This window comes from Argiope bruennichi, chromosome 6, assembly GCF_947563725.1.
Source record: "Argiope bruennichi chromosome 6, qqArgBrue1.1, whole genome shotgun sequence".
Taxonomy (NCBI): domain Eukaryota; kingdom Metazoa; phylum Arthropoda; class Arachnida; order Araneae; family Araneidae; genus Argiope; species Argiope bruennichi.
This window is the reverse complement of record NC_079156.1, coordinates 35828665-35850550: the sequence shown is the minus strand read 5'-3', so window position 1 is coordinate 35850550 and position 21886 is coordinate 35828665. Positions and strand designations below refer to the sequence as shown.

The following is a 21886-nucleotide window of genomic DNA, read 5'->3' as shown; positions in this document are numbered from 1 at the left end:
AATGTACACAAAATAATTCATTACAATAAAAAAAAAAAATAGAGAGATGAATGACGAAATAAAAAAAATGAATAAAACTTCTGAATGTTTGCTTACGCTTTTCAATCAATTAAATATAAAATTATAAGCATAAACAATAAGTTTCTAAAAACATTAAGAAATATTTAAATAGAAGTGCTTTCTAAAATTCTTTTGGGAAGGAAAAAAGAAAGGTAATATAATTCCATATTTATTAATTCGTTTAAATATTTGAAATTCTAAAAAAAGACAATTTTCCGTTACTTTTTTCATAATTAGCAACATGGTTCTGTTTTACTGAGTGCTCAAAATAATTTACGCTTGATTTTTATTTTATTTAAACGTCCGCAAGTTAATATATAGATGTTAATAAAAGAAATATTTATAAAACTGTTTATTACATTTTAGTTTTTCAGAAGATACTGATATGAATATAATTAAATAATGTATAATTTATAACAGGAATAAAAAAAGAATGTGAAAAATCATTAAATTATTTACATATATACATTTTTCAACTCGCATTCTCTAAATTCAAAATTCATTCACATTAGAATCACATTTCATCCATTGATCACATTTGAAAAATACCAATTTTTAACAATTCAGTTCTTTGCCAGCAAAATTTTATTTATACTTTTGATATTTTCAATTTTGGAGCAAATTTTTATTTGTGACCAGCATTTAAACATACAACAAGAAATTGCTCTAAAAATACAATACCCAACAGAAGTAATATCATTTGTGCTCTTACCATTTAATTTGATTGCTGATTTATTCACAGAGCAGATGTCACTGGTTGTGGCACTGTATAGAATGGTGCCGTGTGGAAGTACGACATGTTTTCACTAGATGGATAGCTTGTACCATACGTGCTGTACGGGGTTGCTGGAATGTCAAAGTTCCGTGGATCCATCCTGGGATCATGAGATATAATGTTATTGATGGAGAATGGGAGATTGGTTGCGGAAAAGTTGCAAGGTTCAACTTTCAAAGGTGGAAGATTCATGTAATTGGAGAACGTTTTCATGCAGTCTTGAGGATTGCCAGCCTCTTGAGGTTCAGGAATCGCGCAGGAATCTGCATATTTCAGTGATGGATAACTCAACTCTTGCTTGCAGCAATCCATGCGATTCTTGAGGTTATCGGACATGCTGTTGGTGCTGACAACAGGAGCTTGACTCATCTGTGGATAGGCTTCGCTGATTGGTGGTAGCTGCATATGGTTGATGACAGATGGGATCAATTGAGGTATTTCATCAGGTTTCTGAGATGATTCTTTGCGATTCAGCTTTAAAGGGTCCTCGATTTCAGTCCTGGTGGGAGATTCGTTGGTTCTCTTGTGGCTTTTTTGGGTTTGCCTGATGGCTTCCTTTTTATCGCACTTGAACCTCTTTTGCCGTCTGAGGTAGCACCCGTTTTCGAACATATTCACGGAATCAGGGTGGAGACTCCAGAAGCTTCCCTTCCCTGGTTTGTCTGGAGTCCTTGGTACTTTCACGAAGCAATCGTTGAAACTTAAACTGTGTCTTATGGAATTCTGCCATCTTTGCTGGTTTTGCCGATAATATGGGAACTGATCGACGATGAACTGATATATCTCACTTAGTGTCAGCATTTTGTGGGGACTATGATTAATGGCCATGGTTATTAGCGAGATGTATGAGTACGGTGGTTTAGATGCACTATAGGAGCGCCGAAACGCTCTGTCATTTTTCATCTTTTGTGCCATTACAAAATTCGACATATTGATTTGATCCACTGAATTGGGAAGAGTATAGTCCGCAGGCATCAAAGATTGCATATCCGGTGGACAACCAACACCGTTTTGATTTAGAGATGTTATACTCCCCATGGGAGGCATGGGTTGGGTCATGCACGGGGGAGCAACAGCACCCAAACCTTGATGGGACAGCAAACTGCCCCCAAAAGTTGCGGTGGGATAGTTCATTGACACTGGCATCGCGGAAGAGTTCATGTAATTTCCGGAAGGCATGCTAGTGGCACAATCAGCGAAGTTTTTGTGCGTCAACATGAAGTTCTTGAAGGCAAACAGTTTTACTCCGAGAATGAAGAAATCAGGATGAAATGCAATAAAATATCAGTGAAATAGCCATTAATTTTTGATAATGTAAAACCATAAGAGATTTTATTTAAATAGCTTTGTACCGAAGATAAGACGAAGTTTTATATTTTAAATTTTTGAATGCAGAAAACATAAATTCTGTAAAATTGCATATATTTTTAAAATTGAAATTTTAGACTTTCTTTGAATAAAGTGAAGGAAATATTCAAAAAATTCAATCAGCTTAAAAATAAATATATAGAGCGAAGTTATCGTTCTGTTTAAATGTTGTTTTGGTTTTGAAAGAATCAATCATGAAAGATAAATTTCAAGTTTATCTTGAAGGGTCCAACTATATTAGGGTGTTGAAGTTTCAGAACTAAATAAACACTTACTAATTTCCTGATATCCACCGAGGAATGCAGATAAAAAAAAGTGCAATAGAAGAAAAAGTCTTCATAACGTCAAAGAAGTCACACAGTCCAAATATCTGTTATCATCTTATGTTGGTTAGTACACATCCAATGCTTTTCGTGTCAACGAAGTTCGTATACACAGTATACTAGTTCAAACTAAAACCTCCGCCAGCAGCCGTGAACAAATATTCTTTATATAACAAAAGCGTCGGGAAGCGCCCAACTAGTACTCCCAAGAGACACGCCTACCAGAAAGCCTCTTGCATCACATTCGTTGATCGAGCATCGCACTCCACGCTCATTGGTAGGAATCTTCGCTGAGGCGGGGAATGTGAGTGATGTGTATATGGGAGTAAGTGACAGTCAGAGGATAAGAAAGTGGAAATCTTTTCCTAATATATCGAAGATATTTCGAGGTAGTGACTAGTTAAACAGTAAAAGATATCAACTGCTCTTTTGAGAACGAAATTAGATGACATTTCTAAAAAGTTTTATTGGGTTTTATGTTAATATTATTTGGGGGGGGGCGTCAAGTTTTATATAATAGGGAATATTGCTTTTTAGAAACAAATGGTTAGAGTAAATATCATAAACTTGATACAAATAAATCCAAACTTTCACTCTGTTATTTAATGCAAAATTTGGGACGTAAAGTTTAATGATTACATTCTATTATTCAAATAAATTTCTTTAATCTCTAAATTTGAGCGCACTCGTATAATGTAAAGAGATTTTATCTGACTTGTCATTGGCTAGAAATCATTGACTTCTTTAAGAACCTTACGATAAAAAAAAGAAAAGGGAAGTTTTTTATGATAAAAAAGTAAGATAAGTTAAGACACGATAAGTACGAAAAAAAAGAGGTCATGGTCGATTGGCAAATAAAAAGAAGCAACGTCCAGTTTGTTTGAAGTAGAAAATGTTTGATTCTTAGAAAAATGTTCCGTTTTAAATTGAAGAAGATGGCCTCATAGCCGAAATGATAAGTCATTTTTCATACATTAAGGTGTGTGTGTTTGTGCGTTTATTTTTACAATGCATGAAATCAAACAATATTTAAATGAGTACAAAATGGCAAATCATATACAGTATCTTTTAATGCAGGTAGAGTTAATTTGCATTGTAGCGAAAATACAAGATGATTTATTTCTACACTGATATATTAATAGGCCCTCATGCCTTATTCCTTGGCAACGCTAAGATAAATGAACCCCCTCAGCATAATTAAAAGCAATATAATAGAAACTTTCATATTATTTCAAAAATATTGCGTATATTGTTAAGTCCGAGCTATGTGACAACAGAGTTGTCCCAATTTTCTCACCGTTATTTGAAACAGCGATATCAAAGGAAGGTTAACTGAATTTCAATAAAAATATAATTCAACTGACATTACTGTAATTTCCTTATAAAATTACGCATACAATTCATTAGTATATCTTACCAAGCGCTACTTAAATTCAAAATTCCTTTTATGTTAAGAGAAGCATAGCATAAAAGAGCATAGTGTTATAGATTGATTGATTTCAAAAGTTTAAATGAAGCAATCAGGCAATGACACATTTTACGATTCTACATTTCGATATGCGGTCATTTTGCACCTTACTTTTAGCAAATCGATATTATTTACAAATTCAATAATAATTGCAGCATCACAGAACGATGTTTAAATGTATTTCTAGGTTTCCTAGGGTCATAGAAGGGCACCTATGAAATTTAATTCAGCACAGAGTTCATAGTTTCTTATACTAAATAAAAATTGACGTTTAACATTTAATTCTTTTCAAACATTTCTGTTGCATTTCATATACATTAGAATGCTAGACTAATTAAATGTAGGTACTGTATCATAGGAAGAGAAAAAAACTTTTATAAAGAAAATTATTGGGGTTTGCGATTAAAGCTGCTCTAGAACGTTGCTTCTGTCATGATGGTTTCAAACTATTACTTAATTGCAAATAATTAATAACATAATGCAAGGAATTGAAATGATATTCAGCATATTTCCCAAGTTTAATTTAAGAATCTAACTGAGGATGAACTGATAATTCTGAACCGGTATTGGAAGAAGAGGAGGACACCTGAACTATCTGTCTTCTCTCTGATCTTCCACGTCACAGCATTTAGAAAACATTTGACCCTTGCTGTTATATTATACAGGGCTGTTCTTGGATCAAGTTCCAAACAAATAATCCTTCGGTCCCAAAGCTTCAATTCGGAGAACGTAGGATAATCGCGGCGCCACCATTTCTCCGAAAATTGCACATAAAAGAACTTACTTAACTTAAACAAATGTTGAATCACCAAAGCAAGGCCAGTTCTTTTGCAGAGAGAGGAACAAGTTCTTTCCAAGAGATTAACTTTTAGCAAGTAGAGAGATTAGTTTCTTTCAAAATATAAGCTAGTAGACAGACAGATCAGTTTCTTCTTAAACAAAGATTTAAGTTTAATCTCAATATGCAAGAAGATAAGAACTGCATGTCTTAAGGAAACTTAAAACGGAAAGTTTGTCATTTCGTTTTGAAGATCTCGTTTTCAACAGCAGTAAAATCAATTTTACATTTTCATCTATTGTAAAAGGAATCCTTATTGAAAGACTTAGTCCAATTCCGTAACAAATTTAGAGACATTAATTAGGAAATTTTTGGAATTTTAGATTTGCAACAATACAAAAAATTTTTCTGTGAGCAATTATTTTGACGCTTTTTCCTGTAATAAATACAAATAAAACAATACAAATAGTCCAAATAATTGTAATTATTTGCTTGGAGGCACTCTTCAATTAAATTGGAGTTGTGAGTATCGGCGGAAGGAGTAAAGTTACACATTTAAAAATTGATTGATTTTTGAAATAATCTCATCCATAATGAAATTTCTAGCCAGAGGGGTAGGTCTCTCCAAAACTTTCTCGCATACACTTTAATAAACTTGAAATGCCAAAGAATGCCTTATATGGCACTGGTGCACAATTATTAACAAATATTAACTTTTGGAGTGAATTTAGCATTTTTCCTGAATCCATCGTGTCATCCTTGGCGAATTATTTGGCGCTAAAGCCTTGGCATGTAGTAAATAGTATCCGATTATCGAATTTGAGTTTTAGACACGTTTTTCTTAACCGATTGAAACAAAAATTTAATACAAAACTGTACTTATCACAAAATCCATATCTAATATGATATATTTAAGTCATTGCAGTTTGAATTATCCCGTGGATATGTTTCTGAAAGTACAAACCGACAAACAGTCGACCGTAGTTGGATTCGGCTCAAAATTTGACAGGCGTCTACACAATAAATGCTAAATCTGTTCTCCGAATTTTATCGATATAGTTCTCTTCATTTTGTAATTACCCTGTTAACTTCTCTGAATGGATATTGCTCAAAGTTTGAAAGAAATTTACAAATTTTGTGTAAAAACAGCATACCAAATTTCAACCATCTAGGTCAAAGCGTTTTTGAGACGGAAATTTTCCAAAAATGTGTGGTTCGAACTCAGGTAGTCTGAAAAGTGGAGATTCCTCAAAATCTCGGGTTCGAGTCCTTTGACGATTACTATACTTTCTCTATAGTACATATACGAGAAAGTAAAAAGAACAAATCGTTTGAAATACAGTGATAAAAACTTTGAAATATATATATAATGATTTTTACATTTTTTCTTTTAAATATTTTTAGAATAAAAATTCAATTAATAATATACGCCTTCATAAAATTATCTATTCGTGTAAAAACATTTTAATACAAAAATAACAATTATAAAAATTTAGACGCGACATATTTTCTTTATCTCAGTACACAGATTTTTGAAATAAAAGGTATTGTTATGGAATAGTGGAAAAAAAGAGTGCTTGGCAGTGCATGGTATTTTACAAAAAATATGTATATAATATTAATAACATTATTATAACCAAATATTTGTTATGGAACTGTAAGAAGCTTTAAAGTACAGACTTTTCTCACTGTAGGGATTCAAACTGACTTGAATAGCAATAATCAAACAAATAAGGATTTAATTCTTTGAAATCGAAATTTAATTTCTTACAAAATAAATCGTATATTCTTACTTTTACTGTCCTTTCAAACACAGCGAAATTCTCTTTTATCGCAATACTCTAAATATAAATTTCCTTCAGAAAAAAAGAAAAAAAAATTAGGGAACGAAAATTTTGACATTAAAAAATTAAGTATACTTGTTCTAATAAAAAAGCTATCTTATATTTTTTTCAAAAAAAAAAAAAAAAGGATAAAAATGGAAAAAGAAAATATTTGTTTCTCGTCTCCTATTGCAGTAAAAATTCTTGGAAATTCGGAGGGTTTTTACGAAAAAGCAGTGCACAAATGTTAGCGAGTCAAAAATTATGCTCAAATTTTGTTCTATGGAGCTACAATTTTACTTTCAATTCAGTTTAGCTGCAGTATTTTTATAGTGAGTATGATTTCTAAAAGAAAAATCTTTAATTGTAAAATAGATATTCATCTTTGAAAAAAGCACTGAAAATAGTAAAAAATAAAGTCGGGGGGGGGCAAAAAAGTATACATTTGCAAGTTCGGTATTAACAATTAAGAAAAATCATTGTAACTTTTATGCATTTAAAAAAATAAATTCTTTTGGTAATTTAATTCTTTCAAGTCCTTTTTATACTCTCAAAAATTAATTACGTATAATTGCTTTTTGTAATAAAATGTCGAAAATTTTTTAATATTATAACGAAGTTGCAAAGAATCGGTAAATACTAAAATGGATTTATTAGCTGAAGGGAACTCGTAATATAAGAGAACAGATGACTTGCTCATCACTTGTGAGGTTCCACGTTTATAGGGTTAAGGAATATTTTAGGAGAAATTACCCAGAAATGTGAGGAAATATCTAGATCATGAATAAATAATAGATAGCATTTTTAATTAAAATGGTAGTTCTTAGGTCAAATCACTGTTCCGGAGCTCCATCTGCCGATAAACAGCTAAACAGTTCAAAATTGTACGGATTGAGACACGAGGAGCATTAACAGCGATTTTTTTAATGATAATATTTATTTCTTTATTGAAATTTATATATATGATTTTTTTTTCGATATATAGAATTTCGACTGCATTTTCAACTACAGACAATAATAATTTCGTGTTTCATTGCTTTTAAATATTTAAGATTAAAGTATGCACCTATTATTAATTTGGGGACTTTTTAATGTAAACACATTATTTTACAAAAGAGGACAATAATCATTTCGTTATGTGCCTTACTGCTTTTAAATTGCAAATCAAGTTGAAAATAGCAGAAAATTTTAGCGATTGCCACACATTTGGATAATGTGATATGTTTTTCTACGTTAAAAGAAGAAAAAAAATGTATCTGGAATGTAATAGCTTTTGTGTGTATTTAAAAAAATCTCGAAACATTGATTTTTTTTTAAACTGAAAGCTATTCGAATATATTATTAATATTTATTACTTTTAAATAGTTTGGAATCGTATTTAATACCGATCGATTAGAAGAAACAATACTGCATAATCTTTTCTTCCATGATCTTAACTTCAGTTCTCTGAATACACACAATTCATTAACTTGCTATTTACAAAGAGAGTTTACACGTTTTTAGATCCTTTAGGAACTGTTTAGTTAAAATTTAAAATGAAATGATTTTATAAATATTCGATCTAACAACCTTTTTCTAAACTATAAATCTATATTGCTATTTCTATGATAAGTCAACCATCCGACTCTCCGACCCGCCACGAAGGCACACGGATTTAAACCATAAAATTGAATGACCGGGCAACCGCAGCAGCAACACTGGCGGGAACTGTGGTTGAGTCCTAAGAGCCATCACCGGCCTAGGTACAACCCTCCCCGAAGGAAGAACGTCCCGTCATCGATGGGGGGAGTCAGATCCCCCACCTATTTGTGTACCCTCCAGGGTGGCGAGATCCAACCACTATGCCGGAAGCCTCTCATCCTCATTTCGAGGTGCCCTTCGGGGGTACTGTTTCCATTTTCTAAAAAAAAAACTTTTCGTAAAATATCGAAAAGCCTCGATTTCTATTCCTCTTCTTCTATTTTCGATTGTCTATTACACCTGGTAGATTTGCGCTTAGAAAGAACTCTCTTCACAGGACCTCTGTCTTTCGCTTCTTTTCAAAGGCCCAATTGCCCAAAGGGGAAACTTCGCAAGAATATCTTGTAAAGATATATATACAATACTTGACATCCCTTTTTTCAATGAATGCAGTGTACTTATCGAAATATGACTTATAGCCTTGCTTTGATGAAATTTCACGCTTTGTTGAAAGACGGTCACCATTTCGCTTTTTCTGAAAATACCAGACGTAAAACTTTCTATGAATAACACGCTGGGTTAATTTTAATATTTTCCACAATCTTTTTTTATTTTCAGTTCCCCCTTATACGAGAACCCGGTGATAATCATAAACCCCTCACGAAACTTTCTTTCATTAACGGAACCATGTTTGCACAGATTCTCTTTTTCTTTACGATAATAAATAGATCTAGAAATAATAGAAATTTTTTGCAGTTACACGCATGCTTCATCAAGAGTCGCAATATATTACTATATTTCCATTTATTTCCTGTTAAATAGTTTTCATACAAGTTTTACAAATTGTTCTGCGTTGAGCCACTTGCCACGGAAAAAGCTGCTGAACATTTTTTATTCTTTTAAAGTTATAAATTTGGTTTATTATTTTATTTATTATTGCTACAGGTGTATTTAAAGATAATGCAATTGATTTCTACTTTCGCGATTTACGATTGCTTAAAAATATTTGAAAACAGTGCATACTTTTTTTGGAATTCGAGTGGGGTCTTCTTTCTATGAAAAAGTAATGACTGACTGTTTTTTTTTATTTCCATTTAATAATGTTGTTTATTTTGCAATTAGGGATTTTAATACCCTACATTTCAGAAAGTTTTTAATCTTGGAATAAGAATATTTCTTCCCGGAAAGCTCAAAAACATGTCCTTCAATCCACAGTTCGTTTAAACACGACATTCGTTTTAAAAGAATAAATTGAAAAAAAGCAGACGATGTTTCTCATTTCAAATAAAAAACTGTTGATAGAATTTTTTATTCCAAAACATCTACTTGAAAGAAGAAAAAAAATTACTTTATCAAAATCATCTTAAAAATGTAAATTCTCTCTGCACAAGATGTTTAGTACTCTTCGTTAATACTTATGGTTTATAATTTGTATAGCTTGTACAAAAATTATAATTATATATTTAAAAATCTTTTCCTATCTGATTCATTATTCTGCTTTTCCTTTATCTTACAGAATTGTAAAAATGACATTGAGGCTGTTTAACTGTAAATCAAAAACAAAATTAGTGAAATCAGCACTCACCTGACCCTTGTTCACGGCGACAAAGGAAATTCCAAAGGATAAGATTATCAAGTGAACTACAGTCTGGTGACACTTACACGGCGGCTTTTGCATGTTGCCTCCATCGCAAGCTCTTTTGTATTTCATCGTCATTGTCTGAAGAAACAGGGTTTTCTCCTCATTGTATTGGTGCAGATAAGTCGCATTTACAACACTTCTTAAGAAGGGTGATAGGACCTCCCTTAGGTAGTATTCTGCAAACAAAAACATTTGTCACTCTTAAACTTTGATTTACACGGCCCACGAATTGAACAATTCACAAATTGTGCCTTTTGTTGCAGAGCGTGCTGGCAAATTCCATGTATTACAGTAAACTCAAGATTATCCGCATAAACGGATGACGCGACAACTGCGGATAAGCGAATACCGCGGTAATTCACCAAATAACCGAAAAAGTTTTCTCATATCAAAAAGATAGTGCTTTTGAATAATCTTTATTTGCTATAATAATAGTAGGTCTACATATCCGAATGCAAGTTAATAAATGTATCGATATTTAAGACTTTGTCGATTAATTTTTACAAAATAAATAAATAATAGCATATTTGTTATAAAAAAACATTTCTTTATGATCAGCCGGCTTGGCAACTTGCTGGTTCGCCAAAAATATTGATTATGTTTGTGTGCAATTAAATATATTATGCGTAACGTAATATTCAATGATTTCTTCATTTAATAGCCTGGTTCCTATCAATAGCCATATTATTTCAATACACTCATTCTGTTCATTTTGTATGTAAACCATTCTAACAGGATCAGGTTCCAGAGCACTATAGCCCTATTAAAGACTTAGCTGCCCGGATATTTTAGCTTTCGTAACATTACAACTTATCTACCTTATTTCTCATGCAAACAATACAAATGTTAAACAGAATCCTTCTTGCTTAGCTTTTAAGAATGGAAGAAAATCACGTGATTAAATATTAGACATAACAATGAAAAAAAGTTTGAATTTCAGTTCAGCAATGAAATCTATTGATACAAATTATGCAAAAAATATATTTTTTTAAGTTTTCAAAATTCAGGAGAAATTTTTACGATCGTAATTTTGGTATCAGGGAAAAATGTTTTTAATTTGAAGTTATAAAAGTCAATTTCATACAATAACATTTTTGGAACTTGTGGGGATGTGGATGTGGGGATTAGTTTTTTGGCACAAGGGCCATAGATTTTTCCATGCTGCTCCAGACTAGGTAAAATTCTTTCAAGTTAACTTGTGGGGAAAAGAACGACACATATCAATTAATTTTTAATCAATCAAAATTCTAATTAAAATTCTCAAGAAATAGCTCCGCATTATACAGTCCCATTTATAAAAAAATTAAATGATCTGTCCAGTACAGCGTCAATACACACACATTAATCTTTGTTATTAGTAGAGAGAATCATAAGAAAAAGAACTTCGTAGTATTTTTGTGTTAAATAAGAGAAATAACTTAATCCTCAGTTCATACGATATATTAATGACGTAAATGGTAAATTTTCCTCTTGATGAACATACAGCAGATAAATTGTACTTTTGCATTTTCGCGAGCATGTAAACACGATAACTCGAAAGCGCATGACTTAAATAAATGAAAATTGGTGTTCGATTGTACGACTATAAATTTAATTCTATGTTGAATTTTAGATTCAGTCGGTCGGAAAAAGCGTCTAAAATGCACACTTGATTTTCTGGTATTTGTGTATTAACTACATGTCAGCAATTAAAGTCAAAGATCGATCTTTCGTAAATATTTCTCGAAAATAGCATACAGTTAATTATACAAATACTGTTTTTTTTTATTATTTTTACATAGAATTACTTTAAATAAAAACAAATAGCATAGTATTATTTTTTAAAAACTTGTTTACTATAAAACAAACAATTTCCATGTGTGAAAATAAAAAGGTGAGTACTCGCAGCATCCGTGGACTTGCCCGAAACCCACAATTTTATTCGAGGGGAGGAGGGTAACTCCTTTATTAGAGAGCACGCGAGCAAAGAAGACAACCCGCTGATTAATTCAATAAATATATTCTGAAAATTGGAAGGTATCTATAATGAAGCCATTAATAAGCCTTGGCAGTTGTTAACAACTAGCCATTAACAACTGCCAAGGCTTATTAATGGCTTGTTAACTTGTACGCAATTCGTAGGTTATCTTTCTACGAATGTCTTACCTAACATATTGAGTAAATTTTAAATTAAATTCACATTTCTTATAGCGAGTAAGATCTCCAAACGGAAACCTTGAAATGTGGAGAGAGAGAGAGAGAGAAAATGCTAGTCTTAGTAAAAGGTGTAGAAAGCGGGTAAAAGATAAAGTAAAGGCAAAAATTATAAAATTTTGATAAGAAAGATCAATAATTTTTGGGGGAAAATAATTCCTAATATTTAAAAGGTTAATTAAGTCATTAATTAAGAAAGACATTAATAGTTTTAAGTCTTCACTATCCCTAAAAATAACGATGGATATTTTTCTAAGTAAAGAAATGGCAACACTTTTGAAATATGAATTTTTATTTCATAAAACAATGCATACTTGTGAATATTTTCCAAAACGTATATACTTTCAATTGCATCTACTCTACTTACATGAAAATAGTCAAATGTGTGACGCTTTTACTTAACGCCTTAATCGATAGCTTATGCTAGGAACACGACCCCCCACGAGCGAAAGATAATCTAGGCTGGAGTCGACGCTGTAAGAGACGGGATGGCTAGAGGATAGCCGCCATAAATCTTCGAGGGTCAGAAATCCCCTTAAGATGATTGTAAAAACTGAGTACTTTGGTGATGCGCTGTGCTAAAATGACCAGATGTTTTGAAATTCGATTGCCTGTCCCACACTTGATTTAAATTATACATATCAGTAAACAGTTCAATACTTAAAAAGTAGAAAAATTGTATATTTTTTCCCTATTTAAACATGTTTTTATCAACTCATTTTCTCCTCTGTCTATTTGACTGTTTCGTATAAATATTGCAATCGACTTTAAATTAATTTCCCGATGAAATAGAGATTTGAAACTTTAAACATAGCTCAGAGCTATAACAATGCAATATTAAGTCGCTTTCTTGTCTGTATGTTTGATTTTCTGTTTGCTATAAATTTTTACACACGTGAAATATCACAAACTTTCAAGACAACTGTTTGGGGCTAGGAGAAATTATTTGGTACTTTATAGTCCATTTTTAAAAACGTGTTATATTAATTTTTTTAAAAAAATTTGAATAATTATTTTCAATACATTGAATATAATCATTGTAGTTTAATAAATGAAAGAAAAGTAGATTTACTCTGCTACAGCAATCAGCCGTCTAAATTTGACGGAAAAGTACCAATTTTTGATTCTTTGGTCAAACTTTTCAGATTTAAATTAAATATTCTAAATTGATGCATTTACACCATTAAAAAATATTTCATTCAAAAAAAAATGCTTGCTTTTAAAAAAGTTTTATTCTGTTTTTTTTTTTTTTTTTTTTTTTTTACTATACATATTATATATTTATCTTGAATTGAACGAAAAATAATAAAAATGATTGTAAAATACTTGGAAATTCATGCAAGTAATAAAATAATCTGAAATCAATAGCACAGCATAAGAGATCATGCGATTAGATGGTATGTGAACCTTGCAGGTAATAAAATGACGTGTAGAAACTACACAATATAAGACAAACTAGATTTAGCTGGCATATTCAGTGATGTTAATCCATGTGGTCCTGTGATTTCATTACCTACTTCATAAAACTGATCTTAAGGTAGAAATTAATATTGAAATAATTTTATATAATTGTCACTATTAGTAAAAGTTTACATCTAAAACAAATATCTTGAATATAGAAATATTGAATAAATAATTATATAAATAAAAAAAATTAATATGCCACATTTTAAAAACGAATTTAAGAGAATAAAATAATTATTTTCTGCTTTTTATGTTTATATGTGTGAAATTACAAAATCATTTTTAAGCTAATTTCTCGAATCATTAACGAAATAACATGGCGCCATCTGTCGGTAATGGAAGTTTTCGACCGATTGCAAAATTTGTACAGATCAGACAGACAGGAAAGAAAGCGAGTTAATATCACATTGTCATTCAGTTATGAAAAATATGTTTAAAGTTTCAAATTTCTAGTTCATCTAGAAGTTGATTTAAAATCTATTGCAAAATTTACACCGAAAACAGACAAACAAAGCAGAAAACAAGTTAATAAAAAACATGTTAATAATGATATATATTATAAAACATTATTATTATTATTATAAAATAGTCTTCAAGAGTTTTCTCTCCTCAATTTCCTCGTATACTTACACAATAAGACACACTTAGTGCTTAGTAGATTTAAGGAAAGCGAGTTTACTAACTACAGTCTACAAATTCGAGTGTTGGACAAGTAGAACCTCGCGAATGGATTTTATTGGAAATTTTATTGAGATGAAATTTTGATGTGAATATTGTATACCAAAATTGATTTTTATAATTTCTTAATTATAGTTTGTGTAGACAGACAGACATTAGTTACGAAAATGCTTTCTTCGATCTCAGGTAGATCTGAAAAGTGGCGATTAATCAAAAACTAGTTGCAGGATTTTTTTAATGTATATTTATTTTTAACGCACATTTTAATTAACATACCCTGCAAATAAAAAAATTGAAGTTTTTCCAAGATTCGAATAAAAACGTATTTAAAATTAAAAGTATTTATTATTTTTAAGTATTTAAAATGTCCACTAAAGAAAGTAATACAGTCAAAAGATTTACGAGAGTTTTAAAATAATATTGCTCGATTTTTTTTTTCAATTAGTATTCAAGTAAATTGCATTTTCTAAAAAATTTGGATATACGAACCAAATTTATTTCTTTGGAAGACTTTGGAATCAAAATCGACGATACGAGGAAGTAAAAACGAAAATGATAAATAAAATTTGATCAGATTTTCCTTGTGAAATTATCATTTTTGGGTACCTTCAAAGAGGATAATCGGCATATTATCGGATCAAACACCACTTCATTAGCACTTAATTATTAGTTGTTCTTCGTGAAACAGAAGAAAAAAAAAATGTTTATAGTTAACCACACCCGCAATTGATGGGAACCCCCAATTCTTTCTCAAACACACAGCATGGATATCATGCGCCGGGGGAATAGGCGGCAATATAAAAGGAGTCGGAAGAGAGCCAAAAAACTTTTTCTCTCGGATATGATAACAGGAAAAAAAATACTGGAGTTAGGATTCGGACTTTGGTGCAGCAGTGGTCAAATAGAAGAGCGGAGTCGGCGCCAAGGGTTGCTCATTTTTGGCGACAGATTCTGATTCTTTGCTAAGAGAAGAAACAGGCAATATTCTTCTCCTTTATCTATTACTTTTTCATATATATATATATATATATATATATATATATATATATATATATATATATATATATATATATATATATATATATTAGTCTGTCTTTCTGTATATTGTTTAGCGGTTTATTTATTCTTAGTTAGTTTATTTTGCGTTTTATTGTTTTTTTATTTGGTCAAATTTTCGACCAAATTTTTCAACGGGGTAAGGGTCGATCAAGCTATTCGAGCTTATGCAAACTCGATAATTCAGAAACACGACAAGTTAGATGGCATTTCACGACATTTTAGCATATAATATTTACATAGTAATTTTTGACCGGAATGAAATTTTTGATTCATTTGGCCGAAGAGAAAAATTATGAAACGCATTCTCAATTCTCTTCAATATGATATGAAGCTAAACATAAAACATGCTTTATTATATGTGTGTATATATATGAAAAAATTGTAAAAGGAAGTTTTTTGCTAACTTTCAAGAGAGGAAGAGAGATGACCTCGAAATGATGAATCGGACAAATCGCAGTTTAGGAAAAGGGCTGAATGGTAAAATACACCAAATTCTATTTAAAGTGAGCTTAGTAGACTACCATCAGCTATCGAAAATAATAGGATTCATATTTGGACTATGCACTGACAATATTTTTGAAGCGCATGTTACTCTTCCTACGCATCTACTGGCATAAATTTACAGACACATCACATCACATCACAATCATCCAACTTCACTTTGCACTATTTTCATTATGCCGTCACGTCTCTTTTCCTTAAAGATGCGGAATAGATTCCAAAATGAAACTGAAATGGTGCATTTCATACGTATAATGGGACCAATTATTGACTTTGTTACGCATTAAATAATTTCACCTATAAATATAATATATAAAATAAAAAACATTCCGAATAAAAAGTTTTGTGTGTGTGTGTGAGAGAGAGAGAGGACGGGAAGGGGTTTAGCTAAAGGTAAATGAAAAATTAGAATTTTATCTTCTTCCTCTCTCAAAAAAATTGTTTGTATCTAGAGCACAAAGAAAATAGCTACAGAAGTGGATCATTAAAACAAAAGAAGTTTCTACAAGAAATTATTCCAAAATTCCTTTAAACTAACTCTTCTTTCCTTGTTTTTTATCAAATTCCTTATCGAAATGTCCTTTAAGAAGTAAGGCCTTTAACAAGATTAAAGTTAACATGTTTGTGATAGAAGAGCAGTAATGCGTCATATAGTAGTTGAGATTATGACCGATAAACTGTTAACAAGAAGAATTTTTAAAAAGTCTGATCTCATACAGCTGATATTAATAGCTGCAATAAGAGTTACTGATACAGAATGAAGTCTGTGTTAAATGTAAAAAAAATATAGATAGCGAGAGAGTTTTATTGAGAGAATCATACATAACAAGTCAAAAATTTCAGTTTCATTCCATAGAAAAATTTCTTAATTTTTTTTTAAAATCTTTTAAGGCTAACGTAATTCAGTCTGAACGTCACTAGTTGTTTTGTAAAGGTTCAAACGGTAATCGGTCCCTGCTACTGAATTATATTGAATTAACTATTTAACATTATCTAAAATTAACTGATTAACTTCTTTTAATAAAAAAAAAGCTATCTAAGTTGCAGATATTTTGCCGTAAAATCTCATGTTAAAAAAATGCAGACCAAACCAACTGTTATGTTACCATGTTACAACTGGACATCTGGATGGTCAAACAGATTTTCTTGCCAATCCAATACCTAATTACATCTGTAAAATATTGGGTATCATGTTAAAACATAAAAATAATTATTTTTAATAAATTAGCTTTCACCAGTGCTTCAAGAAACTAACTTTGTCTTTATTTCGTTACTTTGTAATATCTGATTGATCTGATGAAATAATCTCGCCATCCGAATTGTATTGTAATTTGTCGAATTTATTTTAAATGGTTTAAACTAAATTTGTTTTGATGTTCTATTTGTTGATATTTATCTTTGAGAGTGCATTTTCAACTTGTATTGATGACGAAGTGTGGGTGTAGCGACATTGCATGTTAAGACCCAATAGAGAATTTTTGAAAAGTTTTTCTAAGTAATAGTTGCGTTTGCTTCGATCAAAGGTCAAAGGCTAACGTGCATGTGTTAAGTACGGGAAGCAGGATGAGAAATGCTCTGATTTGTTATCTATAGAGAACAGATGCTAAACGTACATATTAAAACCACACTAGAATTCAATTGGAAACTCACAGGAAACATATGTATGATCCCGTAAAAATACAAAAACATGAGATACATATATATATATATATTAAAATGATAGGAGAAATACCCTGACTAGTATAGTACCAAAAAAAAAGTGTTAACTTTACACAATGAAACAACTGTGTAATTTGAATTCAGCGAAGGTACAAATATTACAAGAATGAAACCAATCTTAATACAGAACCAACGTGAATAATTTGAAAAAGGAAAAAGTCTCTTTAAAAAAATGTATGCGTAACATATGGCACTGAATTAAATATTAAATTGCAAGAAAAAGAAACAAATCATAGAATAGGATGCAGAAGTTAATATCCAGTAAAATACATCAAAGCACCACTTATACATCTTTTAAGGGACTGATATAAAAGGACATGTAAATAAAGAAACGCACAAGCGAAATTGTAATGAATAATTTCGAGTATCACAAACTTAATATTAGTAATGAGAATCTAATTTCTTATTCTTAATATCTAATCTTCTAATTTCTAATATCTTAATTCTAATAAATTAAAAGCAATCATTTTGAAGTTTAAAAAATATTGCTAATATATTACTGCAGAGCATTTAAAGTAATAACTAAATTTTAAAACTTAATATTTATCACAAAATTGAGAAAAATATTATACCTTAGTTGCATATCTTGTGTGCAAATTATATATTTTTTATTTTATACGATATATATGTATGCAGGTAAGCATTTAATTAAACAATAATGTGAACAAACAATATAAGCGAATTTTTCGATAGGGACCCTTGCGTCCTTAAAGAATAAATTCTTCACATTTTTCTTTACCACTCACTTATAAATTAGCATCAAAAAATTTGTCTTCTATCAAATCATCAAATGTGAATAATACCAAAATCATTTCATATCGTAATCACAGTTCACATACTGCACAAAAGAAATTTCTGATCTCACAAGATTCGAGTCTTCGTTAATACCGAAAACGATTGTTTAACTAAAGCTTTGAGTCGTTAAAACAAGGTACTTCATCATTCAATTGTTTACAAATTTGAAACAAGACTCTTATGAAACGATGTATAAATGTGAACGAATTTTCAATAAGAAACGCGTAAAAGGCCCTTTAATGTTATCTTTTAAATCTATCTTTACAGCAAACAAAACTGTTTAAAAGCCAGAAATTTTACAGATTTTTTTAAATAAAAAGAATTTAAAAAAAAAAAAACTTACAATGAATAAGTAGAATCGGGAAACGGGCAAACTCACTTAAGGTATGCTTTAAAGTTGTAAAATCCTTTTGATGATTTGTAAGTTTCAAGTTATTCTTTCCCTTTCGATTTCGATGCAAAATATTCTTGTTTTACTTAATGGTATGCGAAAGAAGAGAGATCACGATAGATAAGAAAACAAAGGATTAAATTTATCAACATAAAAAAAGAAATCATAAAGCAAGTTATATAACTAAAATCATGAACCATGAAAACTCACGCATAGAGTGGTCCAATATTATAAATTCCTTCGAATGACTGTCATCTTGCAGACGATTCTTATCCTTTTGATTTCTATATAAAATATTCGGAAAAAATATTCGGCGCGTTTCTTTTACAGTATAGATGGCGTTTCTATTTTCCTTCATAAGGCGCCAATTCTGGAGAACCTATACGAAATATGTGGGGGTGTACACCAAATAGGGGGCGAGCAGACGAGAGCAAACAGCCAATTCACCCACCCCGACGCACGAGCAAACATGAAGCTCCCTTAGCAGTAATGAGAGAGTATGCGTCACTGTTTGCGCACATTTTCCGCTCCCCCCCCCACCTAGACTATTTCTTTCTTTACTTTTGTCTTTATACATAGAGGAACTAATGTGTCTCCTAAAGCCTCCTCCACCCCCTAGTTTACACCTAAAAGTAGTTGGAATATTATGCACGAGATATATTAACTTGTAAAAATGGGAAGAAAATATTGTGGTATTTGTTATTTGATCATTTGTTAATATATTTATTGTTATTGTATTATAATTAGTAAGGAAGTGTAGATACCCTAATGGAAAATAAGTCAGTCGCAGATCTTTTGTAACGTTATGAGCAAAAACTTAAATGGTTAAAAAGAAAGAAAATCAAAATTTCTTGTATATTAAGACAAAAGGCCGCCCGCTTTTTACTTTCTCATTTACGAAACATGCAAGGTAGATCAAATTTGTTTAACCCTTTAAATGTTTAAACACTGTTTAAGCATCTAAAATATCAAACCATATCTAATTTTGAATCAAATCTGTCAACAATTTGAACAGTTATTACTTTGAACTTTCGCATGCATGCAAAAGCAATGACTTAATTAAATAAAATTTGATAGATCTTGTGACTATAATTATAATTCTGTGTCAAATTTTAGGCTTAATCGATCGGAAAAAGGGCATTCAAAACGCATATTCGAATTTCTGGTACTTGTGTATTAGCTACATACCAGCGATTAATCTCTAAAATAAATCAGAAAAGATTCTAACTCACTCTGAACTCATAAAAAAAAAAGGTTAGAATCATTCAAAAGATCTATGCTTAATAATTATAGTTCGCAATTGCCATGCTCTTAATACAAAAATATTGCTTGTTTTTTTATGATACGAAGCACCAAACTCTTATGTCTAGGACTCTGAAAAAATAAATTTCGGCACTCATAGCATTCACGGCTTTGTCCAAGGTCTACAATTTTACGTGGGGAAGGAGAAGGAATCAACACCTTTTAATAGAGAATGTGTGAGAAAGTTTTGGAAAAATCACACCCACTTTTTTTTAAATTTAATTTCCACAGCGATTTTTGATAAACTGAAGTGATAATCAACTATCGAAATTATTTTATCAGACAGACACTACTACTTATCAGCTTATATTCGAAACAAATATCATGAATGCCAAAATATCAAATCAGCAAAAATGTTATTCTCTTTTTATGGTACTTTTATGAATTTGATTTGGATGTACAATTTTGTTGTTTTACAAAATATATAAACAAATAAGTGAAAATGTACTCTTCAAAGCTTTATCACATACTTCCCAATAAAGAACCTTATCACATACTTCCCATTATTCAACGCCGCATAAAATTAAAGACCTTGGCAATGAACGCCACGAGTGCTCTTTTTAATTTCAGAGGTTTTGTATATGAGCATTTTGCGCTTCATAATATAATAATAATAATAATAAAATCCGAACATGTATTTTGGAAGCATTTTTTCGATCGATTAAAGACGAATTTTGTCACAAAATTTTTATTAAGATCAAAAACCAAATTTATTTATCTGTCATTGCATTTTCCAGTTATTATATTTACATATGATGCGAATGTGCACACCAACAGGCAATCAAATCCTTAATATATTTGGTTCAAAATATGATACATATCTAGATGTAAATTCCATTAACCATATAATAAATTTTATTCATTAAGTTATTTACTTTTTATAGTTATATCATGTTCAAATGTTCAAGGACAGATATACTTTTTATGAATAGACATTGTTGAAAAATTGATAGAAATTTAGCCTTTGGTAAAAAGACAGCATACCAAGCGTGACTCGTATAGTTCAAGGCTTTGTTGAGCCGTCCTGTTCATAGGCAGATAGAAGGACAGCCAGACAAATATAGCTATAAAAATATGTGTTTCGGGAAAATCTGAAAAATGTCGAGTCCGAATTCCCCCCCCCCCTTTATTTGTATACTTGCTTATGATAAAGTTATAATAAATTACCCGTTGACTAACTTCGCTCAAAATTTGACACAGATATCTGATTCAATTTATAAAGCTAATCGCCGGAATTAATCTATTTAATTAAAAAAATTTCTGTTTACTTATACGAAAACCTTAAAAAAATAAAAGCCCACAATTTAGAAAATCAAGACAAAAAAAAAAAAAAAACACCCAAACTTGCTTTATTTTATTTTATTATTTGTTTTAACCAGAAAAATTGTAAGTATTTTCTCATCTACTTCATTGTATCCGGTTGCTAAAAATTTTGAATGAAGTGATTGATCCAAAATAATTAAGCCTCAGTGTTAAGCAACCAGACGTCCTCGATATGTCTCAAAATATATTCTAATAAACAAATTATTTTTTATCATCAATGTTTGATGCACAGTTTTTTTTATTTCGTTCTTAAAATTCAAATTATGTCTATTCATTTATATCGATTTGATTTCCATGCTGTTCCTCTCTGATTCCCTCAAATTTTCTTATTTATTTTGAATTATATGAAAATAAGCAAAATTATAAAAAGAAAATATTGCATAAAGAAAAATTAAAGCAAGCAATAAAAATAACAATATGTAATTAAATTGCAAATAGTGGAATAGGAAATAGTATCTGTGCCAGCACGCATGCGCATAAACAAAATGTTATATAGCTGTTTCTCATTATAATTTTGGTTTGACAAATTAAATTTTATTGATCT

At 30.7% G+C, this 21886-nt stretch overlaps 1 protein-coding gene across 1 annotated transcript; it reads right to left on the bottom strand.

The window, feature by feature from the left end:
• Positions 1–542: 542 nt before the first annotated feature.
• LOC129972571 (protein fork head-like) lies at positions 543–2140 on the bottom strand. The gene has a single exon (XM_056086756.1). The coding sequence runs from the start codon at positions 2051–2053 to the stop codon at positions 797–799; it is 1257 nt and encodes a 418-aa protein (XP_055942731.1). The 5' UTR covers positions 2054–2140; the 3' UTR covers positions 543–796.
• Between the last annotated feature and the right edge of the window lie 19746 nt (positions 2141–21886).